General features: G+C 39.0%; 1 protein-coding gene across 7 annotated transcripts in view; it reads right to left on the bottom strand.

Moving 5' to 3' along the window:
• TTLL7 (tubulin tyrosine ligase like 7) overlaps positions 1-12857 on the bottom strand; it is a 108951-nt gene that overhangs the window by 26144 nt on the left and 69950 nt on the right. For 6 of the 7 annotated variants that reach the window (XR_012160433.1, XM_073357228.1, XM_073357225.1 and 3 more), the window contains exons 10-15: positions 12244-12338; positions 11034-11181; positions 10873-10946; positions 4956-5091; positions 4091-4177; positions 822-1017 (exon numbers count right to left, since the gene is read on the bottom strand). Coding sequence is in view for 6 of the 7 variants with exons in the window: in XM_073357228.1 (XP_073213329.1) it covers positions 822-1017; positions 4091-4177; positions 4956-5091; positions 10873-10946; positions 11034-11181; positions 12244-12338 (736 nt within the window). In the remaining variant the exon portion in view is untranslated. The remainder of the gene's footprint in view (positions 1-821; positions 1018-4090; positions 4178-4955; positions 5092-10872; positions 10947-11033; positions 11182-12243; positions 12339-12857) is intronic. The other variant, XM_073357230.1, reaches the window with a different exon arrangement.

The following is a 12857-nucleotide window of genomic DNA, read 5'->3' as shown; positions in this document are numbered from 1 at the left end:
ACAAATAAATTTGTCGAAGGGTGTTTGCATCTTGTGGTTCAGTAAGATGGAATGTGGACTTCCTCTATGTGGTCAGAGAATTAGGGGGGAAGGGAGTAGGGACTTTGGCTTTTCTGGACAGCAGAACTACACTGATCCTCTACATTTTAGGCCTTCTGCAGCCCATAATAAAAATAAGATTCTGTTACAAAACAATTTTTGGCAGCAGTACCATATGCAAACATAACTACATAGCTATATGATGACAACTTCAATGCAATACTCCTAAACTGCAAACTACAAAAACACAAATAATATATTGTACAAACCATGTCAGCACTTTAATATTCAATCTTACACTGTTTAGTTATTGTTCCACTTATTTACCTGGAGAGTGACCCATCTGTAAATCTTACCTTCTGCACTTCCCTAGATCGTTTTTTTAATTTCCCAACAAAATCATGTTCAACGGAAATTAAAAACAACAACAACAAAGAATAAATTTGATTGGCAACTTTGCCAGAAGTAATGAAAACAAAGAGAAGCATACACAACACACCCAATGGTAGCTAATGTTCATCCTTTTCTTTAATAAGTAGTAACCTGGCAGCAAGCCCTGCGTAGGTTATTTTGATACAGCTCTTCTATCAAGCTGGAACTGGGTTTTAAAGAAGAAGAATCAAACAAGCTAATTTGTGACTCCAGCTGATCTAGTGTCAAGGTACAGTCAGTCAATTTTCAGGAATAAAAACTTTGTCACTGTTAAGTTCTGCAGCACAGAAGTATCTTATATGATTTTTTGTGCACATTAGATTTAAACAAAATTATGATCATTCACTTACTGGATCGCTCTAATAATTTATACTTGTTTTCTTCAAGCTCATATGACTCTTTCATCTCTTTTTTCTCATTGTGATCTTCCATTTCAGTTTCCTCCTCCCATTCTGATGTGTTGCTGCTGCTGTCACAGCTACTCTCACTACTGTAGTTCCTCTGTTTTTTTAAGGTCTGTGAACTTTCTGGCATAGAAGACAGGGGCTAATATAAAAAAATAAAATGTATAGTAAATTCCTCCATTGCCCAAAAGGAGCATACTTAGGCCTTTATTTAGGCAAGCACATAAGCAAATGCTTTAGGTTTTACTTCAAGTTTACTTCAGTATGTGCTTTCCGGAACTGGGGACTTAATGCTCTCTCTCTCACTCACTGATGGCAGGGATGTGTGTTATGGTAATTGCTTTATTATTTCCCACAATACCACAGTATGTTATGAAAGGATTTTTAATTGTACAGTTCACACATCTAATTTCTATAAGGTGATATAAGTCAATGATGTAATATCATTTTTTATAGATTTTAGTCACTACATATGTTTATAATAGCTGGAGCTATACCTTACCAAGGACAGTAACATGCAGACAATAAGCACAGCAGACAACTCTGGTCAATACAGTTTTGAAAGAGAAAATAAAAATAAATGGTGCAGAAAACAGAAGCAGAGAGAAGAGAGCATGCTCTGCTAGGTATCACTCTGGTGCTCCATATGCACATGGGATCATATACCATTAGATAATTAATCTTGCACCATCATAAAAAGAATTGGGAGATGAGAAAAAAACAGCAGGAGACTGAGAAACAGCTGTAGAAACAGTAAGCATAGGTTGAGAATTCGCCTTCTTCCACCAACCATGAAGCAGACAGAAAGCAGGAACATCAGTGCTAATAATCCCCTCTGTTATATTTGTCACCACAAGAAGTCTCGTATTGTTATTTTTTTTCTGGTAATTAACCATTTTCCCAGTTGAACAGCCATATGATGTCTATATGTCTGCTTTCCAATGACTACTAACTGTAAGGCTTATACCATATTGTCACCATCTCATCTTCCTATTTGAATATTTGATAGCAAATTAAGTTTATAAAGCAAAAGTTAACATGATAACTGAATTTGTTTTGGGGAAGGTCAGAGTCATGCTGGAAAATATTTCAGCATGAATTTAAAATGTTATATGCCTTACTGTGCTCAGATACTATGGTGATGGGCAGCAGTACAAACCTCCTTAGATAGCACTTAGGTAGCATGAAGTTTAAAAATAGACACCTCTTTTCAAAGACTTTTCTCCGTAAAGGTAAGGCGAAAAAATTTTAATAGCAACCTGTCAGGCACAGTATGCTTATCTTAATCCAAACCAGCTAAGAGACTGTGGAAGAAGTGTATTGCCATTGTATGGTCTTGGTAATTATTCAAGTTAAATGAAGTATGTTTTGAGGGTAACACTCCCTTGCCACAAGGATCAATTTAGGTGCATTATTGGGTTGGTACTTTTTCAAAAACAGAAAGTACCTTCCCTGGATCAATTAACTAAGAAGAATTTTCAGCAATACAAATAAAAGTTGAAGACAAAAATGTAAAAACAAAAAGGATTTCAAATAAATTGAGAAAAAACACAGATGACAGAAACGCATTTGCACGGAAAGTGATCTCTTATGGATCATTTGGACCTTTTCTCTGCATCGTGGCAAGATTGATTCCAACATCTCTAAATCATCTATGATAAATGAACAACAGTTTTAAAGGCTGCAGTAAATGTGATTTACCAACCTTCCTTGACAACTTATTCCATTGATTAGTAATTCTAATTATTAGAAAATGTTTCCTAATTGTTAAATCTAAATTGTCCCCATGTAAATCCATTCTGTTTTGTTCCACAGGAAAATGACAGTTACTAATCTCCTCTAAAAACCTGTTATTTTGCAGGTTAAATTTTTTTTATTCTTGTGAACACACTGTACAAAGAACAGTACAACATATTGAACATGAGGAAATAAACCTTCCAGTGTGTGTGAAGCACCTTCTGGAGGCTTTAAAATTATCCACCCCCCAGTTAGAAAAAGGAATTGGAATCTTGGGGCTGGAGAGCGTTCTTTGGTGCATGGAACAGAGAGTTAACCCATTGGCTTACAGACTCCCTTTAAGTTTAATGATTTCTTGCAGAAATCCCTTTAATATCAATTGGGTATACACAAATCCTTTTTAGGTCCCAACCCTGCATACAGATATACAAGAGTAAGAGTCCATATGGGTGTAAGGTTCCACTTCAAGATCAGGTCTCTAGTTAGCATTTGTTTTGATCAGGAAGTGCAGTCCCAGATTTGTACATGAGGGTAATGTTTTGAGCAACAGAAAATGCGGTGAAACTTTTCTATTCCTTTACACACACACAAATTCAGGTGAATGCAAACACCTAAAATGTGAGCTTTTCTAAACTGAGTTAGAAGGATTGAAGAATGTAGGCAAATAAATAATTTAGGCTTGATAATACAGTAATTAATCTTTGCTGATGGGTGAGAAGATGAATTTAATGCAATGGGCTTCATATGAACTGTGTGCACTATCCACAGGAACTACGCTAAAACTAATACACATTTCAATTAAAATCTGATTCTGGACATGAAACATCCTCTGTAGCAGGATGACACTTTTAGCAGTACATCAAGTCACACACATATCATAATCATAATTAATACTTTGAACTTCCAGAGTGCCTTTCATCCCATGACCTCAAAGTTCTTTAAAGACATTAATAAATTAAGGCTCACAACACCCCTTTGAGATAGGCGAAGGATATAAAGCAGTGATGGGCAACCTGTGGCCCGAACACGGCCCATCACGGTAATCCACTGGTGGGCTGCCAGATGGTTTGTTTACACTTGCACGGCCACCCGCAGCTCCCAGTGGCCACGGTTTGCCGTTCCCGGCCAATGGGAGCTGCAGGAAGTGGTGGCCAGCACGTCCCTGGGAATTTAGTTGGGCAGATGGCAATTTCCTGGGCCCAGATCTTCACCCCTGCTGCAACCCAAAAAAACCTATACAAGGGAGCTCTGAGGAAGAAAATTCCCCATGCATAGCTCCTCCTTTATAATTCCATTTAAAGTCATGGTTTGCCCCCTCACAGATGGGCCGAGGAGCTCATCTCCAAATCAGCTTAAGCTCCACAAGGCTGTAGGGGAAGAATATGCATGTGCCTTGTAACCAACCCATCCATTGCTGCCTGCAGCTTGGCTAGCCTAATCATCTTTGGCACAAATTAATTTAAAAATCAGTCACACACCTTGGGTCCTGGTTGCCTAGTGGATTTTCCCATCAGTTTTTCATCATCTAGTTCACATTGCTCCAGAAGATCCAAAATATCTTCCTCCTGAAAATGTGAATTAATTAATGCAAAGCGATGTAAATAAAAACGACAACTCAAAACACATCCCACCTTTCCTCCAAGAGTAAAGTGGCAGTTTGGATTGAGATTTAAAAGTGATTTTCTGATCAAATAATCACTAAACACTAGTGTGTGCACATACGTGTATTCACATGCTTCCAAAGACTAGTTTGATAAAATAATAAAATCTTGATATTAAATTCTTTCCTCTGATGTATGCCACTCCAGTGGAAATCAATTATTTGAACAATGACTTCTAAATCATGATAATTTGGCCATTTCAAATATATCCATTCTTCAAGTGGCTATCTCTAGGAATTTCCCCTGAGGGCCATAAAGATAGTGGAGCTGGCATTATGACAGCGGTTGTCCCATCCAGCTATAGTGGGCATCCCGGAGTAGCCTGGGACCATTACTGGGGGAAAGAAGGCAATTATCAGTAGGCAGAGTTGTCTTTATGGGGGTTTATGCTAGGGTTTCGTTTGGCCACAGGTCAGGCTGAGGATCAAGAAAATGGAAAAGTGGCTTAAAGCCACTTTTCCTATCTCCACCCTGGGTCTTATGTCCAGTGCAGTTCATCCAGACTCAGGAATTTGGCCAATAAGCTACATGAAGAACAACAATAAAACTACAGAAAAATTATAAGGTGTTGTTATTAATGACACATGAGCAAAGATGATTCAAACCTGATTCAAAACTTCATGCTGGGTCATGGAATTCCAAGATACATAACTTTAAAGCCAATACTTCTGCACACTAGTACCTTCATTCGTTTCAAAGGGTTATTCAACTCCCGCTGAAGGGAAGCTGCTCTCCCAGCAAGGAACGTCTGGAAAGCAATGGCTAACAAACTCTCATATTTTTCAAGTAACAGCTTATCATCAGGAGGGTAAATTCGCCTACAATTAGAAAAAATGAAATGGAGACAAGTAGAACAAAGTTGAGCTACTGACCACACAAGGAATACAACTAAAGTAACTAATTCACAAAACTCATGTAGGAGATTTAGGCAGTCTGTAATTACTATTAAATGCATACTGTGAATAAGACTCTCTCACCTAAATTTAGCTCAGTGGACACACACATGCTTTAGCCAGCAATTGGCGAAAGAAAGAAGGAAAGAAAGAAGACAGTGCAGGTTCTTCTACAGAAATATCATGACTGAGTCTTGGAATACTCACTGAAATTTCAACTTCAGATGTGAATGAGGCATGAAACATTAACAAAATGCTGAATTCAGAGGCATGAAATATTTTGTTTTGGAACAAAGCAATACAAAAGGATTGAAAATCTTACTGATTAACTACTACGCTTTTATGGGCATGCTATACATTAAAGCTTAGAGACATACTGCACTACCCCAGTAACCCTTTTAACATAATGGACAGGAACATTCACTATTAGAAAAACATTATCTAACAAAGATGGAGAGTGGCTCCAATTTTCCATTACAGCAGCTATGACCATTATTCTTTACAACTGTGGGTAGGAAGATTATGACAATGCAAAAATAGGACTGAGTGATTTATGTACATTTACAAAGAAACAATTGGCTCTGAAGAGAATCATCCCTAATCTACTTTTCAGGAAAAACTGAAGCATAGCCAGAGACTGTAAAACCTGGTGACTGATTTCTAATCTACATTAAGTGGGCAAATAGATTATAATCAGGTTTCAGAGTAACAGCCGTGTTAGTCTGTTTTCGCAAAAAGAAAAGGAGTACTTGTGGCACCTTAGAGACTAACCAATTTATTTGAGCATAAGCTTTCGTGAGCTACAGTTCATGCTCAAATAAATTGGTTAGTCTCTAAGGTGCCACAAGTACTCCTTTAGATTATAATCAGTCAGCATCATTAACTGGTGTATTTTAGTGGGTCTCTAAGGGTATGTCTATACTTCATTGTAAACCCAGGCTCAGATTCAGGTTTGAGCCTAAGCCCCCTTACTGTCCACACACAAGCCTTTCTGACTTCAGTAAGCAAGTGTAACCATGTGCTTAATAGGGAGATAACTCTTTGAGAGACCCATTTTGGGGGAGGTAGGACTGAGCTGTGTCCGGGTCACTGTTGCTAGGCAGATTAAGCACTCCACATCCAGACGCTTCTGGAATTGGGTGTGATAGTTTTGGGTCTGCTCCAATAGGTTCCCTGTTGCTGGGGTCAGACTCCAGGAGGGCGAGCTGTCAGGGCAGCTGCTTTGCAGAAGGCCATGTGTCCTGTGTGAGTTGGGAAAAGCTGAGCCCAGGAGCAAGAAGCAGGCTGTTGTCCCTAACTCTGAAGCATGTTGCAGCAGGTTAGTGATATTGTTAACCCTCTAACAGGGAAGCCTGGGCAATGCTAATTATAGCAAGGGGAAATTGGGAGGGACAAATAATTTCTTCTATTTTAATTGTATGCTTTGAATGTGGTTTTGATTTTAGCCAAACTGTTCTAGTTAAATTGTCTCAACTAGTCTGAGTCACCAGCTTTTCTTTAAATGTAGTAATGGGGAAAGAGACATTTCTATTTTGCTATTCTCAGTTTTGTATTTTCTGGTAATGTGTTTTTTTTCTTCAAATCTATACACTTAACTGAGTGGTTGGTTAATCAGTTAGCTGACTGGCTAGAAGTGATTTCAGCAGAGGAAGAGTCTGCATGGATTCCAACCGAAGATTCCTACAAGCAAGTGGAGTAAGAGGTTTTAGACTCAGCAGATTGTATACATTTGGTGATCAAAGACTGAGACTTAGGTGAACAAAACCTAAGCTTTTGGGAACTTTCAGGTTCTTCTCACTGTATTTCTGTGGGGACTGAACTGTTCAGATTTTAATTTGTTTTCTTTATTCACATTTATAGGTAATGTCTGTGGATTATAAAATAGTCATGTCATGCTGTAAAAATTAGATTATTATTTGTTTCTTTATCATAAGATTTTATACAGTTTTTTATTTAAATTTATTTCTTATTTCCTTTTGAGACTTAAATGGGGGGAGGAGGCTGACCCTATGCAATCCTTGCTGAAAATCCTTAGAGACTGAACTCTGAGTCTCCAGCTACTCTTCTAAGGGAGCTGGAAGGTATTTTTTAGGCACTGGAGAAAGGTAACGAAGTGAACTCTAGCCCACCCAAAGGTTACACAAGCACACAGGAGCAGGGTGTGGGTCCAAGGCCCAGTCCCACTGTGGCTCTGGTCCAAACCCTGTCATTTTGAAGTGTGGACGCAGCTCAAGCCATAGACCCAGGTCAGAAGATTTGCATAGTGCAGTGTAGATGCGTTAGCATAGTTGAGAGATTCAGTTCCAGCAACTGTAAACCTGGGTTTACAATGCAGTGTGCATGCTCAACCGTAGACTTGGAAACCCCAAGTCCACAAGTGCAGGTTTCGCAGTGCAGTGTAGACATACACTAAGTCTTGTGAATTTTGAAAAAGAATTGCTCCCCTTTTGCCTGCTCACAATGTTTGGCTCCTTGAAAAGCTACCTCTTGCAGTGACCTTCACTCAGATGGAGAAGAGTGGTTATGTTCTCGCTAGACTTAATATAATCCAGGCATCTGCCAGAGAAGATTGCTGGAGAGCAATATGTAGCACTCCCTTATCCAGTGGTTGGACAAACGGTCTTTTTTCCCAACTGTATGTGAAAAAAACTTTTGGTTTTCAGTTTTCATAAAATTGCATTAGTCTAGATTCACACACATTGGTTTAAAATAAACATAGTAGCTTTGGTTCAGATATACTTTTGTACATGTAAGCAGGGTCCTAATGAGTTCTCCCCTGATATCTAGTGGTGAACTGTGGAAAAAGACTTCAGAAGGTAATCTCGTTTGCATGGACACACCCACCCTGCCTAGGTGCTCAGCATGATCGGATTGCTTGCCCAAATGATCACTTGTGGCTGGTGTCAGATCCCCAGTCTCCTTGTTATTGGGGCAGGAGTACAAAAGGGTTGTTATCCTTGTTGTGTGAACCGAGAGCAGCAGAACTGTACCTGGCATACCCCAATGGAGGGACACTCACTCAACTGAACAGCACTCGCTAGGCAGGAGACTTGGGTTCCAAAATCCAATGAGTTGATACAGGGGTGGGCCCTATTTAAGGGTCCTAGACACCATTTGATCCTTCCTCTCTCCATGGTATAATAAAAGAAGTAATTTAGATTCAAGTGAGAGTCTTGTTACACGCTGCAGAGCTGAAATCACTGATACCTAAGTCTACATATTATACCTACTTTCGGACAGTGTCTCTATTGCAAGACACTGCCCAGTGTGCACCAGCAGTGAGGCTCCATCACTAACAGCTGAAATCACTGAGAGCTGTGTTACAAGGGTGGAGCAAAAGATGTCTTGGTGAGTGGCCAGTAGCATGGCTGGCGGAGAGCCAGGGCCAGAGCAGAGCCACGCAGAAGAGCAGCAGTCGGCCGTTGGGGTGATGAGCGAGTGCCCAAGCAATGAAACATGTAAGGTGCCTCCTTACCCCCACCTCCACACTGGGTGGAAAGTGAACTCTGCAGATGAACCTCTGAACTTTGGGGCTGCACTGGCCAAGGACAGCAGCTGTGAGTGGGATACAGAGAAGGGGTGGACACATTAAAGGGACTTTTGGGTTGCTGGACTTAAGAACCTGAGGGGAAAAGGACACTGCCCAACTTACTTGGGGATGGGTCTTTTGCTCATGGTTTGTGTTTATGAACCCTAGTTGCGGTGTTTTCCCAAATTAATGCTGAGTTACTTCCGTCCTTTTATTAAAAGCTTTTGCTACACCCAGACTCTGTGCTTGCGAGAGGGGAAGTATTGCCTCTTAGAGGCACCCAGGGGGTGGTATGTAATTGTCCCAGGTCACTGGGTGGGGGCTTGAGCCAGTTTTGTGTTGTATTGTTGAAAAGGAACCCCTAGATACTGAACCTGGCCCTTGTTGCTGCTGGCTCCACCTGGCAGAAGGGTTACGTACAGTTTTCTAGTGAATGCTATGGTGAATATTCAGTGATCTCAGGCCAATGGAAAATTTTTCACTGGTCTAAAACAAATTAAAACCTAGCATAATTCATAACCATTCAGCAGCTATGCTTTGTGTGCATTACAGACAAGGCTGTGCCAATGGATAAATTAGGAGCAACCATAGAAGTTCCACAGAGAGCAAGGGAGAATTAGAGAGGGCCAGGGCGCCCTTAGTAGGAGCCAGAAGTGCATCAGAGAAGGCAAGGGAAATAGCTAGTAGAAGCTTCCCCACTGTCACAAACATTAATTTCACTTTTCTTGAGGGATCTCCAAAGTTTTAAGAGGACTGTAAGGGAGAGTGAGTGAATATAAGGTGTGAAGTCTCATTTTATGAAAAAGGCATCCTGAGCCAGTATGAATCTGTTGGTAAGTTTTCTCCCATAAAAAAAAAGAAAGCATTGAGACTATATTCTACTGCCCAGATACTGTCATGCACAAAACCTCAGATAATTGATTTCTGGAAAATCACTTCTATAATAAATTTGAATTTCACATCAATATCCTCTTCAGTAAAAATTATGGAGTTGGTCCTAAAATCAATGGGAATTATAGTTGCCTAGTAGATCCTCTGTACTTCTCAGGATACTGCCCTATATTTATACATTGAGAAGATAATAAGCCACATTCTGCTCTCAATTATACAGGTATTATATGACGCCAATAGTGTTACTGTGCATTTAGATCAGTGAAAATGAGGGAAGAATCTGATCCAAAGTGTTTTCTATTTCAGTGCAAGACAAAGGCAGAAGAAAATATGCCTGACTAATATAAGAGACCATTTGTTCACAAAACAATTACACTCAAAGGTCTAAAACAGGTCTGTCAACTTGCAGACATACAAGTTTCTTGCGGTTCTCATTTAAAACACTCATGTCATCCCATGCAACAATAGTAATGGATTGTTCATCTTTCCATATTGTAAGGCAGCTTTTTTTTTTTTAAATCTAGATTTTTTTCATTAACATTTTAAAACAATAATTTACTTGTATCTTAAAAGTACAGAGTCAGATCCTGGTATCTGACCGAATTATACAGAGTGCACGGTGGCATAATGCTCACCTATGTACTCCCTCAGTCCTGGAGTTGATGTTAAAAACACCCTTTATTTCTTAGGGTGTTACTTTCAAATATAATATTTACCATAGATACTTACTCATTGTTGTGTACTTAAATTTGTCTTTTCAAATATTAAATCAATACAGTGTGCTTTGTCTAGAACATAACAAAATCAACATACTATTAAGTAATGCGATCTTTGCTTCATTAAAATTGTTGTTTGTTATTTTCAAGGCAAAGATACCTAAAGACATACCGTAGATAGGCATCATCATTATCACCCCCTTTCTGCCTACAGCTTGCTAGCAATAGGATTATTGCCTGGCTGCAGGAACAGGCCCTTTATCTGCAGCCATGCTTCTACGTGCACTCAACATTTATGTCCAAGTCTTTCAGGTAATTATGTTAGTGCCTATAGACCACATAACTGATGCCTTATAAATGCCAGATGCAAACACACACCTTGGATTACAAGTTCTATTACCTGGGAAAAAAGACAGCATCTGGTGCACATCAATACTTAAAATACATTCCTGTAAATAATTTTTCTGCAGAAAATCTATCATTGCCTCACATTTCCATTATCCTTAAATAAATCATTCAATTCTGGACTGATTCATCCCACTCAAGCAGAAAGATGGAGGGCACAGTTACCTGTAGTTCCCCATGTGTCTGTTTTCATGCTCTTCTTTGGAAATCTGTTTACGAACTTGTGCAAGTCTTTCTTTCTAGAAATCAAGTAAGAAAGAATTAAAACTGATTGAGTACGAGCCTTGGGAGGGAAGGAGGAGTAGCTTTGTAAAATTCCTTTATACCAGTTCTTCTCTTCTCCTCTCTAGCGTGTGGCGCTGTTTTTCCCAGTCAGAGGATCCTGGTGACAGTCTTTTCATTGAGCCTTGACCATAAAGTCTCTTTTGAGCCTCAGCTTTTTGTTGGGCTAAGTTTCTCCTTTTATCACTTGTCCTAAAATACAGATTACATTCAGATATGACTCAGTTAATCTGGAAAGTAATATCTTTTAATCAGGATTAGGAGAAGATTGCATTACATTGTTATAAACATAGCTGAATTCTTAGGTTTTTTTATAATGAAATCTTTTGTTCATATTTATCTGGCACAGTCACAGGATACTGTCCCAACATGCAATCAGGTCTGCACAGGTGTGGAACCCCCCAGTAATTTTAATGGGACTCCATGTAGGCAGACCTCTATAGCTGTACAGAATCCCACTAAAATCAATGGGGTACTGCACAGGCATAGGGGTCTGTCCTCCCAGATCCAATTCCAGGACAAGGGTCTAATGTATTAACCACTGTGTACAGGTTGTCATTTCATAGCACATTTGAGCTGAGAGATGCTTTGACTGTAAAAGAAAACCTCTGTTTTTTCCTGTCAAACACTTTATGCTATAAATCTTATAGATAAAGAGATAAGATGAAAAAATAAATACTGCTTAAGAATGAATTCTTGTAGTATCAGTTTTTATGGCTATGATAACTCTGTGCTTTTAAGTGTACTGTACTGACTTTGTGCTACCACCCAATGTGCCACATTGACCTTAACTTAATTATTTTCTATTAGGTTTACAACTGAAAACTGCACCATTTCCTCCACTTTACCCCACCTCTGTGTTCTGGTGTTAGTAGAAATGGATTGCAATTGTGGAGGCCGCTGCCGTCAGAACAAACTACCAAAATGACAGTGTACCTATGCCAGCACTTACCATCCACGCACTGAGACCCAAGTGAAAAATTATTAAAACAAGAATCAGGAATGGTAATCAGTACTTTTTTTTTTATAATGCACACTAATGAGGAGTAAAGTTAACGCTGAGTCACGTACACATAGTAAAAATGGTAAATAAGAAAACTTTGCCATTCACACAATTTAAGACTGGTAACAAATTTTCCATCCTGCGCATATCCCATGATTTTCCCACATTCAACAGAAAAAAAAAGGGCAGTAAACGTCACCCTCCTATAAAAAAAAAAAAAAAGTAGGGTGAGGATTAAAATGCAAGTTTACCGTATATTGAGAAGCTTTAGTGCATTTAGAAGAACACCTTTTTTTACATCATAGTCTATTTTTTGGTCAGTTCCAAAGCTTGGGGCTCGATTAATCTGAAAAATTGAAACAGAAAATATTTCAGCATATGAAATATACACACATTTGTCATAAAGACTTGTTTAAAAATTTACTGACATAAAAATAATTTGATTAATAAAATAAATGTTAGGAAGCCAATATCATGAAAACTGAAAGAGCGAACATTCGAAATGAAAGTTATTATACAGGAGAGATACCATTCAATCAGAATTAAAAGAAAAACCATGAAAAGTCATTAAAAACATGGTGGGAGAAGACTGGCTACTTTCTTCTTGGGAGGTCTCCCATCCAAGGATTTACCAGGCTGAATCTTTCTTAGATAATCTGATAGACTTGTCTCCTCTGGCAGCACACAGGCCAAAGAGTTTTTGTTGTTCAGCTCCCTGATAGTACAAACACTTACACACATGGTTAACTTTAAGAATGTTGGTAGTCCATGCTTAAAATCATGCATGTAGATAAATGTTGAAAGAAGAAGTAGAGCATTTAATCTCTGGGCCTCTGGGGGCAAGAACTCAAACCCAACTCTCATA

The sequence above is a fragment of the Lepidochelys kempii genome, chromosome 8 (genome assembly GCF_965140265.1).
Source record: "Lepidochelys kempii isolate rLepKem1 chromosome 8, rLepKem1.hap2, whole genome shotgun sequence".
NCBI classification, from domain to species: domain Eukaryota; kingdom Metazoa; phylum Chordata; order Testudines; family Cheloniidae; genus Lepidochelys; species Lepidochelys kempii.
The sequence above is the reverse complement of the archived record's forward strand: the minus strand, read 5'-3'. Positions and strand labels throughout refer to the sequence as shown.